Source organism: Rana temporaria, chromosome 12 (assembly GCF_905171775.1).
Source record: "Rana temporaria chromosome 12, aRanTem1.1, whole genome shotgun sequence".
NCBI classification, from domain to species: domain Eukaryota; kingdom Metazoa; phylum Chordata; class Amphibia; order Anura; family Ranidae; genus Rana; species Rana temporaria.
The window spans coordinates 79,596,084-79,615,192 of NC_053500.1; the positions used below are offsets into that span (position 1 = coordinate 79,596,084).

The following is a 19,109-nucleotide window of genomic DNA, read 5'->3' on the forward strand; positions in this document are numbered from 1 at the left end:
ATAGAGCTTTCTTTTGGTGGTATTTGATCACCTCTGCGGTTTTTATTTTTTGCGCTATAAACAAAAATAGAGCGACAATTTTGAAAAAAAATAAAATATTTTTACTTTGTTGCTATAATAAATAGCTCAATTTTTTTTTTTTACGTTTTTTTTTTATCCTCAGTCTAGGCCGATACGTATTCTACATATTTTTAGTAAAAAAAAAAAAAAAAATCGCAATAAGCGACTGGTTTGCGCAAAAGTTATAGCGCCTACAAAATAAGGGACAGAATTATTTTTTTTTTTTTTTTTTTTTTTTACTAGAAATGGCGGCGATCTGCGATTTTTATTGGGACTGCGACGTTATGGCGGACACATCGGACACTTTTGACACATTTTTGGCGCCATTCACATTTATACTGCAATCAGTGCTATAAATATGCACTAATTACTGTATAAATGCTTTTTTTTTACTAGAAATGGCGGCGATCTGCGAATTTTATTGGGACTGCGGCGTTATGGCGGACACATCGGACACTTTTGACACATTTTTGGCGCCATTCACATTTATACTGCAATCAGTGCTATAAATATGCACTAATTACTGTATAAATGTGACTGGCAGGGAAAGGGTTAACACTAGGGGGTGAGGAAGGGGTTAAATGTGTACCCTAATTAGTGTTCTAACTGTGGGGGAGGGGGGGTGACTGGGGGGGGTGACCGATCTGTGTCTATGTACAAGAGACACAGATCCGTCGCCTCTCTCCCCTGACAGCACCGCTGTCTGCGAGAGCCGGGAATGAGAGATGATCTCATATGTAAACATATGAGATCATCTCTCATTGGCCGCACAGATCGCCTAGGAAACGGCCGCTCCGATTGGCCGTTCACGGCGATCTGTGACTGGCTGTGTCCAAGGGACACGGCCAGCACAGCAGTTCCCCGCTGCGCGCGCGGGGAACGCGAAAAGGGGAGGCCGTAAAAAGACGGCCTGTTAGGGATTGGGAGCCGCGCTGAGGCCGTACAAAGTCGTACGGCCGTCAGCAAGTGGTTAAAGGAACGTTTTTTTTTTTTTTTTTTCTTCACCTTAATGCATTCTATGCATTAAGGTGAAAAAACTTCAGAGTATACCGGCCCCCTGTTATACTTGCCTGACCCCTCGCAAGTCCCGCGCTCAGCCCCGACATCCTCTTCGCCACTCAGCCTGGCCGCTGATTGGCTAGAGTGGATGGATTGAAAGCCGTGCAGCCATTGGCTGGCGCTGCTGTCAATCACATCCAGTGACGCGCCGAGTGATACAGTGAGCGGCTATGGCATTTTCACAAAATAAAAATGCAATAAAACTATCCCCTATTTTGTGAACGCTATAAATTTTGCGCAAACCAACCGATAAACGCTTATTGCGTTTTTTTTTTTTTTTTTTACAAAAATAGGTATCGGCCTAAACTGAGAAAATGTTTTCTTATATTTTTGGGGGATATTACAGCAAAAAGTAAAAAATATTGCATTTTTCAAAATTGTCCTATTTTTGTTTATAGCGCAAAAAATAAACCGCAGAGGTGATGAAATACCACCAAAAGAAAGCTCTATTTGTGGGGAAAAAGACGCCAATTATGTTTGGGAGCCACGTCGCACGACCGCAATTGTCAAAGCGACACAGTGCCGAATCGCAAAACCTGGCCGGGTCCTTTAGCTGCATTTTGGTCCGGGTCTTAAGTGGTTAAGGTACCAAAAAATCGGAAACGCTGTAAAAGCCTTTACAGGTTACCAGTTTAAAGTTAAACATTAGTTATTGCTTACTTTACCTCATCTGGTGCCATCCATTTTACATGTGTGCATTCACGTGGGGGATGGGGAACTTTCCATTGTTTTTGGGGATCTTTTGTCTGCCCTGCCTAAAATGTCCTTTGTGGGACTCCCAATTTGCATAACTCCTAAATGCCACATCTTGTAACTTGCATCTAAAATGAAACGGTGTAAAGATGTATCTAGAATGACGACGTTTTCAAATCTTCATATTTCCTAATTTTTGTCTTTCAGGTTGGAGACAATGTTATGGTCCTCAACAGGTTTGGTTTATGGCAAGAACTGGTTACTGTTCAGACTAGCCACACATTCCTTATGCCAGCAGGAATGAGCTTTGAGGAGGCTGCAGCCTTGCTGGTGAACTATATAACTGCCTACATGATTCTCTTTGACTTTGGCAATCTGAGACCAAAACAAAGTGTCCTCATCCACATGGCAGCAGGTAAGAATTTTCAGTATTTTACAAATGATCTGTATTGAATACTTGCATTGGTCCAGCCTCCAAAATAAGTAAGCTCCTACTTAATGAGCTACTGGGGAGACTGAATTACCATAGTTGTAGCGGGGGGCTACTAAAGTGATGGCCACAATCTTCCAGGTCATGTTGGGGTCTGTGCCAGCTGCTTCCTCTGTGTGCAAAGAGGGTTACTTGCTCGGCATCACTGATATTCGTGTGTCAAGGTGGTCACAGATTTTACAAGATGGAGATGAAGGGTGGTGTCGCAATGTTTGTCTCATTGTTTGAACGCCTTGTATCAATTGAAAGTGTTCTGTGAATAAAGTTGTGCTGAGTTGGCGAACACTTGTTCTGTGCATGTGTAAAGCCACTCACAGAACCAGGGCCTAGATCAGATGGCAATTATTCCCGTAGTGGTGCTGACTAAATGATCTTCAGCTTATCAGGTATGGGATGCATACTTGCATTGTACCAAGCTGGGCCAATTATGCAAAACAGATTATTCCTGGAGTTCAGCTTTAATTTATGCTGGTATTACAAAGGTCAAGCCTGGCTTTGTAAGAATTGCCTTTCCAAAACCTGAATTTCAGGATAAGAAAATGTCGTCAAAGTCGGGGTTTGACAAACCCCGGTCGCATTTGCAACTAGAATTGGCGACCTGGGGCAGCACAGCTGGGGTATCCTGTCTCCGTGCGCACCACCTGCCTTCTGCAGTCCTATGCTTCCTTCTGGAATCTGGCACCCCCTTGTGGTGGCTGTTGTCTAACCAGCAATGCTAATGGGGCTTCCCCTCTCTGTTTTTACTGCCTGCCCATCTTTTTTCCTTAGAACCCCCAAACTATTATATATTCTAACACCCTAGCGAATAAAATGGCGGTTGTTGCGATACTTTCAGTCACACCAGTTTTGCAAGTGCACTTTTTGGGGGAAAATGCACCAATTAAAAAAGCAACAGTAAAGTTAGCCCAATCTTTTATTCTAATATTGTCAAAGATGTTGGCCAAGTAAATTGATAACCAACATGTCACGCTTCAAAATTGCATCGCTCATGCAATGGCGACAAACTTTTACCACTTAAAATCTTCATAGGTGAAGTTTAAAAATTCTACAGGTTGCATGTTTTGAGTTGCAGAGGAGGTCTAGGGCTAGAATTATTGCTTTGCTCTCGCTCTACCAAATGCGGTGATGCCTCGCGTGTGGTTTGAACACCGCTTTCATATGCGGGCCTTGCTCACATATGCGGTCGCTTCGGCACGCGAGCTCGGTGAGACATGCCGTGTTCCTGGCTCCTAGATTCAAAGCAAATTTGTCAAGCCCTGGTCTAACTACAAAAGGCGCATTTATAATCCTTGTTTTTGTTCTCTTCAGATCTGTACAGTGATCAGTATCTGTGCAGTAGTTTCCTGTAATGAAGATCAGTAACTGCTGCACTATCCTTGTTCTGGATCACTGGACTTGTTTCTGCACCTCCCTAATTTTTTTTTTTTATAGGCCACATATACACATAGCAAAGCCTACCTTAAAGCAGTAGTTAATGCCATTCATTTTCATAGCTTGGTAGACTGCACTAACCTGAACAAAACTCATGAGGAGCCCAGGGGTGTGGGACGCAAAAGGTTTGGAGCAATGGAATTTTAAAAGGTAAACGCAATTACAATCTTTTAGTTAAATCCTTAGTTTTTGTTTGGTTTTATTTAGAGAGCTTGCCAAAGATCGCTCAAACTGTGAAAATGGCAAAACTATGTGATTGTCACAATCTAGATTTGTGGTATTGTGCAAATCGCTTAACTCTCCCAAAAATGTTGTATTTTTGCATTTACAGGATTTGCTAGGGGGTTATACTAAATTCCAAATGTAATTGAAGTTTAAATGTGGCTTGCTACCATTTCCTCCCAAGTTGGGTTAAATGATGTGCAATTTCAATTGGCTTCTTTACCTTGATGGAAGTAAATGGTGGGAATAGACAATCATTGATTAGCAAGTTCAGAAGTCATTCCAGAGATGACCTCACATCCTGCTTTAAAGACAAAATTAACATGTTTCCGCTACATTTTCCTGTATGTAATGTCGATCTTCCTGTCCAGCTGCAGAGTTCTTCCTGTTTTAGTTCAAACATTGAACAGCAAAAGATCTGACTACAAAAGCATTCAAAGAATGGATGTACTTTTTTTTTTTTTTTTGGGTACCTTTTGCTGCCTTGTTAATGAAAGGGCACTCATATGCGTGAGATCTGACTCCCTAAACAAGCAGTGTGGGGCCAACGTTGTAAATCTAATACATGGCCAGCTCCAAGGTTCACAAGTTGTCTTTGAGCCAGTCTTCATGATTCAGGTGTCTTAGAAACTGTTGTGCCCTGACCTCATGCTCCCGTCTGGTCAGTATTATGGCTGAAGATTTTTAAAGTTGTACCTGCATCCAGGCAAAGATTAAAGGCAGTTTTTAATACCTTCTGTGTGCAGCAGTTCCCCTAATGCTTGTCTGAGCCCCATCTGTCTAGCAATGTTGCATGAGAGACTGCCTTTGAACTCCCTTTTTTTTTTTTTTCTCTGATTTGGCTTGCGTGCACACAGTGGGTGCCATTGGCTCCCTCTGTCAGTGAGTGAGGGGGTTAGGCCTAGCCACAGCTCAGTGTCTGGACACACAACAGTGGCTTGGGTGCCCCATAGCAAGCTGCTTGCTGTGGGGGGCACTTGGCAGGGCGGGCAGGAATGCCAGCAAGGGACCCAAGAGGACTGGGACTGCTCTGTGCAAAATCATTACACAAAGCAGGCAAGTATAAGATAGGTTTATAAAGAAAGTCACTTTAAAGTTGATGGGCTTTTTACAAGCCCTTGACTTGTAATAGTGGCTACAATGGATTATTCAATCTTCAAAAATCACAACAAAGGCACAGATGTCAGGTTTGTGACTTTCTAATGGCTTCAAAACCTGTTTACAATGAGACAGATGAGCTCCCTTAATTCCTGGTGCCAGAAAAAGTACAGGGAGAGGATCTGCCATTTGTGTGCCACCTGGAAGTTTTGAAGGTGGCTTTCTCCAGTGCCAACAGCTGTTTGTGTGGTTGGGGGGGGGGGGGGGGGGGTGGCCGGCCTGTAGCCTTGCCCTTGTCAGGCTTTTAATTGGACTTGACAGACTTGTGGCATCTTGGATTGTTATCCAATACTAATACCTAATTTTACTTGCGTTTTAAAGGCTAAAGCTGTTGCTGTTAAACGTTGTCCATTTTGGTATCCAGTTAGTTGCCCATTGTAAATTTAACTTGTTTAGAATAAGTTGGAGAAACTTTTTAAAATCGGTTAATATAAAACCTTATCCAAAAGAGAACTGTAACAGATTTAACCACTTGCTGACCAGCCACCATCTTGCGGAGGCAGGTTGGCGCGCCTGCGCGAATCGCTGTATCTATGTTGGCAGGTGTGCGCTCTTGCTGCAGGAGCATGCCTGCAGGTTGGACAGACCATGTCTAACGGCTGTCTGATCGCCTAGTACAGAGGCAGGATGGGGGATCTGCCTGTGTAAACAAGGCTGACACCCTCTTCTGACGGACATGTCATCTTCTGTTCCCAGTGATTGGGAACAGTGATCTGTCATGTCCCAGTAAGCCCAGCACACCTAGGGAATGCACTTGACCCCTTGATCGCCCCTAGTGTACCCCTTCCCTGCCAGTGTCATTTACATTGATCAGTGCATTTTTATAGCGATGGTCGATGTAGTAATGTCACTGGTCCCTAAAATGTCATTTGGGGTGAAATGTGTCCGCCGTAATGTCGCAGTCCTGCTAAATCAGATCGCCACAATTGATAGTTAAAAAAGTCCCTAAATAAAGTGCTGTGCAAACTTGACTCAATAAATCCTGTATAATGTAATTATCCCGTAATTTGTAAACGCAATAACTTTTGCACAAACTATCAATATACACTTATTGCAGCTTTTTTGTTGCCAGAAATATATATCGGCATAAACTGATTTTTTTTTTTTTTGTCAGCCTGGTCAATTGGGGTGCAAATCCTTCTGGTCCTTAAGTGGTTAAGTCATTTTTTTTTTTACAGGAATTTTTTGTGACATTTCACACTGGGGCAATGCGCTTGCGGGATGTTATAAAAAGTCCTGCAAGCAGCATCTTTAGGGCGAGCTGGGAGCACAGTATTTGGTACTCCCAAAACGCTCTGCCCATTGGAATGGGAGTTAACCCTCTCTGGGGGGGGGGGGGTAAAACCATCCTGCTGGCGGACAAAAAACACGCTCAGTGTGAAAGGGGGGTCTTAGTTTTTCAGTACAGCTTGCCAATAGTCGGGGGCTTGGACAGCTCAGAGGAAAGCACAAATGCAGGTGGGTAAGCATTCTTGCTTCATGGAAATTGGAATTTATTTTCAGCATAGTGTTTGTCAATTGACTTCAGCTTTTTTTTTTTTTTGTCACTGAAAACATGCAGCTGACAAACTATGACAGATATTTTCGTGGACGAAATTGACAGCCTCTTAACTTTGCACTCACATGGTGCAGTCAGTTAATCTCAAAGTACTTAAGTAATGAAGAAAAATTGGTCCTGCTTCACATGCATAATCAAGCATACTGAGTGTAAATGAAGATCTGGGACATGCAGATTTAATATTGCTTTAAGCGGTAGTAAACTGCATCCAAAAATTCAAAATCGAAAGGTTTTAAGTCATAATGTGCTAGTATGCATTGCAAACTAGCACTTCATGACACCTGAAAACAAGAATGTGTTACTGTGCCAATCCTACTAAAAAATTCAATATAATGACAAGCCAGTGAAAAGAACCCCATAGAAAAAATTAAGTGCTCACTATTATACAAAATATGTAGAATATTATTTATGGAAAAATTTGAAAACGTCTCTAGAAAGTTAATCCAATATGGGGAAAAAACAAATGAATTCCAATGCTCATGGTGCTCCTTGTAGTGGGTATATAAATAAACGTGCAATTCCACCAAATCATGCCACGTCACCAACTGCTAAAATGGACACTCACCAGACTCAGATTAATAGAAGGCCTCAAATTATTTCTTTCCTTATAGCCACTAGAGCAATCCTCCTCCCTTGTGTTCACAAGGTTTCTCATAGTGCCTTAATATCTCAAAAACAAGGGACTCATTATGGTGCATGTAACGGAACGCCCCACACTCCGCTTTAGTGCTTCCGTCATATACCGCTTCCTATCAGTCTGGATATAGATATCAGATATTCCAGCTGCCCTCAACACACGAGACTTGTTTGTGTGCTAAACATGGAGTGTTTAATAGAACCAAAAATACAACCTTGTATACAGTTTAAAGAGGTCACCAGAACATAAATTAACATGAGCTAATTGACTACAGCTGATGCACCTGAACTTTAGGCTGTCTGTTAACTTACAATACATACATTATCATCAATAGACCTTCACACAATAGCCGGGTCAATTATCACAAGCCACAATGAAAGATCCTCAGAAGCCATCCTAGATTCATTTACATCACACCAGATAGGTGGGCTGGAGTTGATGACATTAACACCTAACAGTATGTGTCCCCACATTATGATTGAGTCTCTCTTTCAATTAACCCTTTGAGTTCAAAATCAACAAACGGCAACCAGTTCTCACAGATTTCCTGGCAAATATTATGGATAATTGCATAATCCCCTCTTAAATAGTCCAAGATATAATTTCTCAGTCATCCTATGCCCCTAGTGGACATAGGATGATTTTAGACATAAGAGGGTCCGGGTCTATCAGTGCAGTATATCTGAAAAAGCTTTATTAGTAAAAACATAGGCTCACTCACAAGTGTAGTGCCTCAGACCAGCAGCGGGTCCTTCTAGCAGTACCGAGCGCAGAAGCCGCTCACCAGCGTGTGAATCCTCGGTCGGCGTGCGCTCCACGCCTCCGTTTCCTTGCGGTTCGGCGGCAGGGGATGACGTGTGATGTACTTCCACCCAACGTGCTACCCAGAAGCCTCTACGCGTTTCGCAATCAACCTTGCGTCAGGAAACCCTAACCCTGAGTGATACTTGCCTGTTCTGTGCAGTGGTTTTGCACAGAGCAGCTCTGATCCTCTTTTCGGATCCCTCTGCCCCTCAAGCACTGACCCAAGGGAAAGCCACTTGCCCTGGGGGGCACTGCTGCATGCTCACTCCTGACACTGCTCTATGCATCCATAAGATGCATAGAGCCATGAGGGGAGACAAAATATAGCAGTTTTAACTTCAGAATATATGCAAACTATAAACTGTGTAAAACCAATATGCTGTATAAATGGACAAGGAAAGGCTAAATTAAGATGAGGTTGCAGTGGATGTGGCTGGTTCTCAACAGTTTTTTGGGAAACTGAGCCAACACAAAGCAAGCTCTGGGGGAGAAAGCACAACACCAAAACATTTTTGATCCAGAACCACCACAAGATGTCACGAGTCTTGTAATTGCATGGCCACCATCATTTGACTTTCTCTGAGCCTAGACTGTCATGATCATGGAGGCTGGGCTCTAAAAAGTAGAAGTCCTCCAAATCAACATTGACTATTTTTAATCCTCATGCTGCTAGCCGTAAAGTTTAAATCGTTCACTTTTTTTCTTTTTTTTCTATCTATTCTGTTCCTGGTTCCTTTCCTAAGCAAATGTCCTACACCCCAGGAGGAGGCTTCTCAGCCAAGCACACCCTCCTGCTTGCATGCCTGAGCCTAGGACTACTTCCATCAAGTAAATGCTACATGAATCAACTGCCCTTAACATGGCCACGGCTGTAATGCTAGGGGGTTCCTTTTTAACGTAAAATCTCAACAAAATCATGGAGTCCTAAATGGAGGAGTTTGCTTTGAATAATAAAAATGAATTGAATAGGTTTTGGTTTGTGGCGTGCAGATGCAGTGAAGATCTGATCTGTTCACTCATTTGTTTTCTATTATGCATACATATTTAGTGCTGGTGAGGATGCTTTTGAAAATGCCATATTTAATTTTGCAAAACTGCATAAACCAAAAATGGCTAAACTTGATGATCTTTTTGCTCCCAATTTTTTTTTCTTCTCATGCACCTGTTAATCTTTTTCCCCCAAACCATTACACGCAATACTCAAAAAATTTGAATATTGTGCAAAATTTAAATGTCACTAATGCAACTTAAAGGTAAAACTAATAGATGAGATTCTCATTACATGCAAAGCAAGATGGTTCAAGCTGTGATTTGTCATTGTGGTGATTATGGCTTACAGCTCATTAAAACCCCAAATCGACAATCTCAGAATTTGAATATTGTGAAAAGGTTCGATATTTTAGGCTCAGTGTCCCACTCTAATCGGCTAATTAAGCCATAACTAGGTAAAATGTATTGGATTCCGTGCTACGGTTTGGGTGTATGGGCTACTGCCCCCCTAGTAAATCTCCCGAGGTAGGAGTATGAAATTGGATAGAAGTGATGTAATAGAAGGGTGGTGGCGCAGCCTAAGGATGGTTGCTGGATATTCTATCACTGATGTGGTTAACTAACATACCATATAGGGTGAGGGTGTGTAGGAAAAATGTCAGACACCTCTGTGCGGTGGGCTAATTAGGAGGGCCCCCGAATGGGTTCAGTAAGGTGACCCTATTAAATAGATTTCAGACTCCCAGCATTGGGTCCTGAAACTGTGTTTAGTGTGTGAAATGTCTGTGATAAATGGTGAGGATATAGTGAATATCAGCCCTAAGCGACCAGTGCTAATTATGATGCCTAAGGCCAGTAGGAATAAGTGCACAATGGTCAAATTATGAAAAATTAAAACTGGAAATTGTTGCAATAGAATCTGTGATCCAATCCTGGTGTACAAGTGTATATCAATTGTAAGTATATCAACTCTAAACTGAAAAATAACTGGTCTAGGAATGACCATAAAAGAGAACCATTCAATATAAATCAACCAAAAAACCATAGGCTCTGAAGTGTCCACTGATCGACGAAAATGAGAGCTCGATATACTCGGCAGTATGAATAACAGTACATCATAATATATTGGGTGTGAGATGGTTAATGGTCAAAGAAGGGAAGAAGCATAATCTGTGCATTGATCTTCAATGTGTCATCCGTGCTCCCCCCTGTTAGGTCCCCACTCACCAGATGATGTCCCTAAGAAGGGGTGTTGAGCCTTACGGTATCAGTGGAGGTCTGCTGTTAGCTTGCCAGCTATCTTCAGGAGGTATGGTGTCCTCAGCGGGGTGCAGGAACCACGTGGAGCGTTTAAAATAGAGAGGAAGAATCCACATGGAGTAATACCAAAAATACTCTGGGCAATTTATTAAAGAAATGGTTTAGATATCCAAAATAAAAAAAACTTGCTCACAGGCAAGGTATAAAAACAAGTGTTAGCGGTGTAACACAACTGATCTCTAGAAGTCAAACCCAGGTATGTGCCGCTATGGCGAGCGTGTGGTGTATCGGCTTGCGTTCCACACCTTACTGTTCTTGTAACCAGAAAGTGACCTGTGACGTATGACGCTGCCAAGTCAACTGACGCGTTTCGTCCAATAGACTTTTTCAAAGGTGCTGGCAGCCTCATGCATTCTACGTCCATATATACTAAACTGCAGCTAGGTCCCTCCTATGTGGGCGGGTACAATCCTGCCCCTACTGCATGTGCCAATAGTCTGTAGCAATGCCGCTAGTGTGGAGAATTGGAATGTTTGCGAATGACGGTCATGTCAGAATGCAGAAGACAAATAAGATTAAGCCGGGAGGTATATGCCGTGTGTTTCCCGGAAGTAGGATTGGATTACTTGGGTCACGGATGCCGTCTAGCAATACCGATATTACCCAGTAAAACATCACAATGCTTGTATACAAATTGCTTGTGTTAAAATTAAGAACCTCTGTCAAAAAGGGTATAATTATCTAGGCAAGAGTTAACTCCTCATTAGCACCAATAAATGAAAAAAAGGGAATTCTACACAAATAAAATGCTGTAAAAAGGGAAGAAAACCCTGTCGTTATGGGACTATGAACAATGTAAAAAAACGTGTGTGTGTGTGTGTGTGTGTGTGTGTGTGTGTGTGTGGGGCTTGGTCCCCATACCAGATATAGATGGATATTAAAGGTTTATAATGTGCATTGGACATAAGTGCTATAGGGAGAAGTATAGATAATGTATGAATCATACAGATATCATTCTGAAATATTGCAGTGCCAGTGATTCCCTACTTTAATGGGAATAAAACTTGGATAGATGTAAGCCAGAGGTTGGCTAGTGACATCTGTTTAAATGACAATCAGAGGGAGGTGGTTCATGCCAATCCCAAGTGACTGCTATTGGTATCAGCAGCGCCCCCTCCTGTAATTGAGTGGCATTCAGTGTTTGAGAGGTCATGAACAAATTTGTATATGTTGGGTCATGCCTAGTATCCCCCTTCTGTATAGGAAAATGGTGTGTTTAATAAGTGAATGTCAAAGTGCAACTACTAATCAAGATCGAAGCCAAGCATGGGTATCCCACTGAGGTGGTGATCTGTTGCACATCAATAAGATTAAGTTCCCTCTCCTGGTACATGATGGGTGTAAGTCGGGGCTCAAAATCCCAGGTCGCCATTGCGACTAGAAATTGCACCCTGGCTTCTGTCGGGGTCTTGGCCGGAACGTGATTAGCGGTGGCAGTGGGGATGGAGCAGGAAGAGTGGCACAGCAGCCGCTGACGCAGCGGGAGGAACGAGTGCGGTCCAGCTGGGGATCCCCAGTAGTCTGTAATCCCCACTGCTGCAGCCGTTCTGTCCCAGGGTATTGCGGGAGGCGGCGGTGGCACGGCTCATGAACATGGGGATCCAGAGTCAGTGATTCGCCGGCACCAGAGCGCCCTGCTCCTCTGGCTGAAGGAGAGGCTGAACACGGCATAAATGCTGGATTGTTATTATAAACAGCATAGCTGCTGTTCCCAGGTGGTGATTAGCGAGGGACTATTTTTTTTCAATTTGGGGCGCCAGTGTCTAAAGCCGATGCCACACTTTTTTTTTAAGTTCCTGCTGGCCGCGGCTGACGCACGATCTCTGGTGGAGTGATTCTCCTTTCCTCCCACCGCAACTTGAGGGCAGAGGACGGGGCTGTAGCCGGGCAGCGGGAGATTGAAGAGAGAAGTGTCAGAGCGCAGGCAGCACAAGGTTTCCTGATGCATGGGCAGGCTCACAATTTCTGCTTTCTGGAAGGTAGACACATCCATACATACAGAAATGCAAGCACCTTTTGTACCGTGTGATCATCATTATGATAACGATCACATAAGCACAGTGAGATGCTGTTAGGTCTTTACTTTTGTATTTGGGGGGGGGGGGGGCAATAAAAGTGTCCAGCTCAGCCAGTCTTACCTTCTTCCAATCACTCCTCATGCTTCCAAGGCACTACTGCCATAGTGCAGCAGTAGTGATGGGATGTTGTGTAAAACACCCTGCTTTTTCAGCCTAAGGGGGATTGGTTGGGGGATGGTTAAACTGCCTTCGCTGCATTTTTACTGCCCCCACACCACACACACTGCCAATCATAAGTTGAGGCATTACCCACAGCCACACATATACATGGATCCTGTGTACATGTGGCAGTGGAGCAGGGAATTTCTTGACCACTGATTGGCAGGGCAGTACCAGGCCCCATGATTCTAACAGCAGCCCTGTCTGCATGTAAGACAGCGTGGCGTACAGCCCTGTCCATTTTCCAATACGGATTCTGGGCAGGCTTGCCGCCTGCTCTTATGTGCAGCCTTCTACACAACGACAATATATGACCTCAGGAGGTTGAATCCGACAGTTCCCCCTAAGTGGGCTCATTAGAGTCATAACAAAACAAAAAACCCTGGTGCCTAACTCTTTTAGATGGCTTCTAGATTGAAAGCAAATTTGTCAAGCCCTGGTGTAAATGGTATGATATCTATTGTCTTGTAGATGCACCAATTAAGTGCGAGTATGGGACAGATCAGGGCAATCCCACTATTTGAGTTGCTACCGCCATGTGTTGTGTGTAGTTCTTTTGATTATATCTCTGTGCTACCCTATATATGGTGAGCATGAGAGTTCTAATAATTTGGTATGTAGCAATTTGGGTCTATATCAAGGTTCAGGCCTCCAGGCGCTAGAGTCCCCAGCCGGTATATCCATTCGGTTTCATTCTGGGATATCTATTTTCTTGTTTCCTCCTCTCCAGTGGTCCTTTGATATATCTACCCCATAAAAGATCATTTGTGATGGGTCCTTATGGTGCACCTCGCTAAAATGTTTCGATAGACTGATTGGGGAATCCCTTCCCTATATTTTTTTTTCTTTATATATGCGCTCGTATTCGGTCTTGTAGTGCGTCCCACGTACTGAAGTTTGCAAGGGCATTCCACTACATAAGTGACATGCGTACTGTTGCAGGTGATGAGCTCTTTTATTTGGAATTCCTTATTGGTGGTACTTGATTTGAATTTCAGACGTCTTCTGGCTTGTTTGTTGCTTTTATTACATGGAAGACATCTCTGGCATCTATAAAAACCTTTCAGTTCTGGGCATATTTCCACTGTTTTTGGTGTGTTGACTACATTATGCACTAGGTGGTTCCTCAGGGTAGGTGCTCTACGGTAAATTAAATTAGGTTTGCATGGCAGGATGTTTCCCAATATTCTATCTTCCTTCAAAATAGGCCAGTACTTTTTCATGACTTTTTCCAGCTGAATGTGTTGGGTGCTGTCCCCCGTGATGAAGGCTATATCATTGGGATTCTTATTGGCCTTTTTGTGTTTTTTGTTAATAGTGTGGTTCTATCTGTATTTCGTATTGTTTCCTTTAGTTTGATCAACTGTGGTAATTGATAGCCCTTCTCTGTGAACGTCTTTATTAGAAACATCCGCCTGTCTGTCAGTCTTCAACCCTATTACAGTTCCTTCTTATCCGTAGTTGCCCTTTTGGAATGTTGGTTTTCCACTTCGGGTGGTGGCAACTAGATTACCCATTACGGGCTTTTTTTTTTTTTTTTTTCAAGAACGTTTGGGTGCAAAGTTACATAGTTACATAGTTAATCAGGTTGAAAAAGACACAAGTCCATCCAGTTTAACCACAAAAAATAAACAAACAAAATAAACAGTACAATCCCATACACCCAACTCCATACCCACAGTTGATCCAGAGGAAGGCAAAAAAAAAACAGGAGAGCATGATCCAATTTGCTACAGCAGGGGAAAAAATTCTTTCCTGATCCCCCCCGAGAGGCAATCGGATTTACCCTGGATCAACTTTACCTACAAATCTTAGTACTCAGTTATTTTATGTACATTTAGGATAGTATCCAGGCCTTTCTTAAAGAAATCTACTGAGCTGGCCAGAACCATGTCTGGAGGGAGTCCCACATTTTCACAGCTCTTACTGTGAAAAAACCTTTCTGTATTTGGAGGTGAAATCTCTTTTCCTCTAGACGTAAAGAGTGCCCCCTTGTCCTCAGTGTTGACCGTAAAGTGAATAACAACACCAAGTCCACTGTATGGACCTCTTATATATTTGTACATGTTGATCATATCCCCCCTAATTCTCCTTCTCAAGAGTGAATAAATTCAGTTCCTCTAATCTTTCCTCATAGCTGAGCTCCTCCATGCCTCAAGTTCATCTTCACTCTTAAAAATTTGAAGATCCAGATAGTTTATGATCTCATGCCATTTGCCCGTAAACTTGATACCATATATGTTGTTGAGGTCTTCCATGAAAGCTTCTAATGTTTCAGATGTTCCTTCCCACAGAATGTAATCTATATATCGTTTATAGTTTCATCTGTGTTATGTTATGGCTGTAGACGTATTCCTCTTCCCACATGTCCATAAATTAGCTACGCTAGGGGCATAGCGGGCCCCCATCGCTACACCTCTTGTTTGTACAAAATATTCCTTATTGTACCAGAAGTGGTTGTTCTCCATGGCCAAATTAAGGCCTTCCAGTTTGTAGGAGATCTGTTCTTGCCTCATTTCAGTTAATTCATGCAGGGCTTTTTCTACTCCCTTCAGTCCATTGAGTTGTTTAATTCTTGTGTACAGGGATTCCACACCGATGGCCGGTAGGTAATTTTCTGTTCCTCTGAATCCCAGTAATTCATTGATTAGCTGTGTGCTGTCTTTAAGGTGGGACCTTCCCTGTGGTACCAATGGTTTCAAAAATTGGTCCAGGTATTCTAATCTGGAGAAAACTGAATTTATGCCGCTAACAGGCCTTCCAGGCGGGTTAATCTGTCTCTTATGAATTTTGGTTACTTGATATGACTGGTGTTTTTGTGGCTTCCGCCACTAAATAGTCTGCTTCCCTCTTGCTCAAGATGTTCATATCTCGCCCTTTTTTGACATAAGTCCTTAGTTTTTTTTTATCCTACAGTATTTTTGAATTGCCCTTCAGTTTTTTTTACGTGTTTTCCACTTTTAATAAGTTTTTCCATTTCATTCCTCATCTTTAATGTTTAAAATCACCACCCCAGCAACTCAAACAAAGGGATTGCCCTGATCTGTCCCATACTCGCACTTTATTGGTGCATCTACAAAACCGAATGAAGATATTATACCATTTCCACCCATCATGTACCAGGAGAGGGAACGATCACCACCTCAGTGGGATACCCATCCTTGGCTTCGATCTTGATTAGTAGTCGCACTTTGACATTCACTTATTAAACACACCATTTTCCTATACAGAAGGGATACTAGGCACGACCCAACATATACAAATTTGTTCATGAACTCTCAAACACTGAATGCCACTCAATTACAGGAGGGGGCGCTGCTGATGCCAATAGCAGTCACTTGGGGTTGGCATGCACCCCCTCCCTCTGTCATTTACTGATGTCACTAGCCAACCTCTGGCTTACATCTATCCAAGTTTTATTCCCATCTATTAAAGTAGGGAATCGCTGGCACTGCAATATTTCAGAATATCTGTATGATTCATACATTATCTATACTTCTTCCTATAGCACTTATCTATGTCCAATGCACATATTTATTATATACCTTTAATATCTATATCTGGTATGGGGACATTACTGCACCAAGCCCCACACGTTGTTTTACATTGTTCTTAGTCCCATAACGACAGGGTTTTTTCCCCTTTTTTTTTTCCAGCATTTTATTTGTGTAGAATTTCCTTTTTTTCATTTATTGGTGCTAATGAGGAGTACTCTTGTCTAGATATTATACCCTTTTTGACAGATGTTCTTAATTTTAATCTTTACACAAGCAATTTTGTATATAAGCATTGTGATGTTTTACTGGGTAATATCGGCATTGCTAGACTGCATCCGTGACCCAGGTAACCCACATGCAGTAGGGGCAGGATTGTACCCGCCCACATAGGAGGGACCCGGCTGCCGTTTAGTGTATATATGGACGTAGGACGCATGAGGCTGTCAGCACCTTGAAAGTCTATTGGACAAAACGCATCAGTTGACTTGGCAGGGTCATACGTCACACGTCAACGTCACTTCCGGGTTACGAGAACAGTGAGGTGTGAAACGCAAGCCGATACACCACACGCTCGCCATATCGGCACATACCCGGGTTTGACTTCTAGGGATCAGTTTTGTTACACCGCTGACACTTGTTTTTTTTTTTTATACCTTGCCTGTGAGCAAGTTTTTTTTATTTTGGATATCTAAACCATTTTTTTAATTGCCCAGAGTATTTTTGGTATTCTGTGGATTCTTCCTCTTTATTTTAAACAACGCTCCACGTGGTTCCTGCACCCCGCTGAGGACACCATACCTCCTGAAGATGGCTGGTAAGCTAACAGCAGACCTCCACTGATACCGTAAGGCTCAACACCCCTTCTTGGGGACATCTATCTGGTGAGTGGGGACTTAAAAGGGGGAGCACAGATGACACATTGAAGATCAAGGCAGAGATTATGCTTCTTCCCTTCTTTGACCATTAACCATCTCACACCCAATATATTATGATGTACTGTTATTCATACTGCTGATTATATCGAGCTCTCATTTTCTTCAATCAGTGGACACTTCAGAGCCTATGGTTTTTTGGTTGATTGATTTATATTGTATGGTTCTCTTTTATGGTCATTCCTAGACCAGACAGTTTTTTCAGTTTAGAGTTGATATACTTACAATTGATATACACTTGTACACCAGGATTGGATCAGATTCTATTGCAACAAAAAAAGTCCATGTTTTAAATTTTTCATAATTTTTTGACCATTGTGCACCTATTCCTACTGGCCTTAGGCATCATAATTAGCACTGGTCGCTTAAAGCTGATATTCACTATATCCTCACCATTTATCACTGAGACATTTCACACACAAATAGATTTCAGACTCCCAGCATTGGGTCCTGAAACTGTTTAAATAGCATCACCTACTGAACCCATTCAAGGGCCCTCCTAATGAGCCCACCGCACAGAGGTGTCCGACATTTTTCTTACACACCCTCACCCTATATGGTATGTTGGTTATTAACCACATCAGTGATAGAATATCCAGCAACCATCCTTAAACTGCGCCACCACCCTTATATTACATCACTTCTATCCAATTAAGCCAGACTCAGGAAAGGCTCAGAAACCCTTTGCAGGTGTTATGTCTCAGTAGAAATCGCAATTAATGGGAAAAACTGCTATCTGACAGTTGTACAGAAAACCATCATTGACACCCTCCGTGAGGGAAAGCCTTAAACAATTGCAAAAGTTGGCTGTTCCCAAAGTGCTGTATCAAAGCACATTAATAGAAAGTTTTATGTGGAAGGGAAAAGTGCACAAGCAGCAAGGATAACCGCAGCCTGGAGAGGATTGTCAAAAGTGGTTGACTTTCACAAAAAGTGGACTGAGGCTGGAGTCGGTGCATCAAGAGCCACCACAGATGGGTCCTGGACATGGGCTTCAAATGTCATATTCCTCTTGTCAAGCCACTCCTGAACATCAGAAGCATCTTACCTGGGCTAAAGAAACAGACCTGGTCTGTTGCTCAGTGGTCCAAAGTCCTCTTTTCTGATGAGCAAATTTTGCATCTCATTTGGAAACCAAGGACCCAGAGTATAAAGGAAGAATGGAGAGGCATGCAATGCAAGATGCTTGAAGTCCAGTGTGAAGTTTTAAGTCTGATTTGGGGAGCCATGTCCTCTTCTGGTGTTGGTCCAGGGTCAACGCAGCCATCTACCAGGAGATTTTGGAGCACTTCATGCTTTCTTCTGCAGACGAGCTCTATGGGGATGCTGACTTCATTTTTCAGCGGGACTTGGCACCTACCCACACTGCCGAAAGCACCAAAACCTGGTTCAATGACTGTGGGATTACTGTGCTTGACTGGCCAGAAAACTTGCCTGACCTGAACCCCATGCCTCTATGGGGCATTGCCAAGAGAAAGATGAGACCAAACAATGCAGAAGAGCTGAAGGCCGCTATTGAAGCATCCTGGTCTTCCATAACACCTCAGCAGTGCCACGGACTGATGGCTTCCATGCCACATTGAGGCAGTAATTGCTGCAAAAGGGGCCCAAACCAAGTACATATGCATGCTTATACTTTTCGGAGGTCCAATATTCTATGTACAATCCTTGTTTTGTTGATTGCATGTAATCTAATTTTATGAGATTGTGGATTTGGGGTTTTCATGAGCTGTAAGCCATAATCATCACAATTATGACAAATCACGGCTTGAATTGTCTTAATACTTTCACCTTAAGTTGCATTGGTGAAATTAACTTTTGCACAATATTAAAATTTTTCATGTATCGCCTGTACGTGTGGTCTCAAAGCAAAGGCTTTTTTATTCTAATATTTGAACGAATTAAAAAAAGCCTGACTGTCCACACTTTCCACACAGCTTCTATGAAAACTTTCAAAGACTAAAGGCTGGGTGGATGATTATCCCATATATTCAAAGTAGAGCTGCACGATTCTGGCCAAA

The 19,109-nt window shown here is 42.7% G+C and overlaps 1 protein-coding gene across 1 annotated transcript in view; it reads left to right on the forward strand.

Moving 5' to 3' along the window:
• Positions 1-19,109, forward strand: part of VAT1 (vesicle amine transport 1) — a 74,317-nt gene that overhangs the window by 34,565 nt on the left and 20,643 nt on the right. The window contains exon 2 of the mRNA XM_040331370.1: positions 2,020-2,227. Coding sequence (XP_040187304.1) covers positions 2,020-2,227 — 208 coding nt within the window. The remainder of the gene's footprint in view (positions 1-2,019; positions 2,228-19,109) is intronic.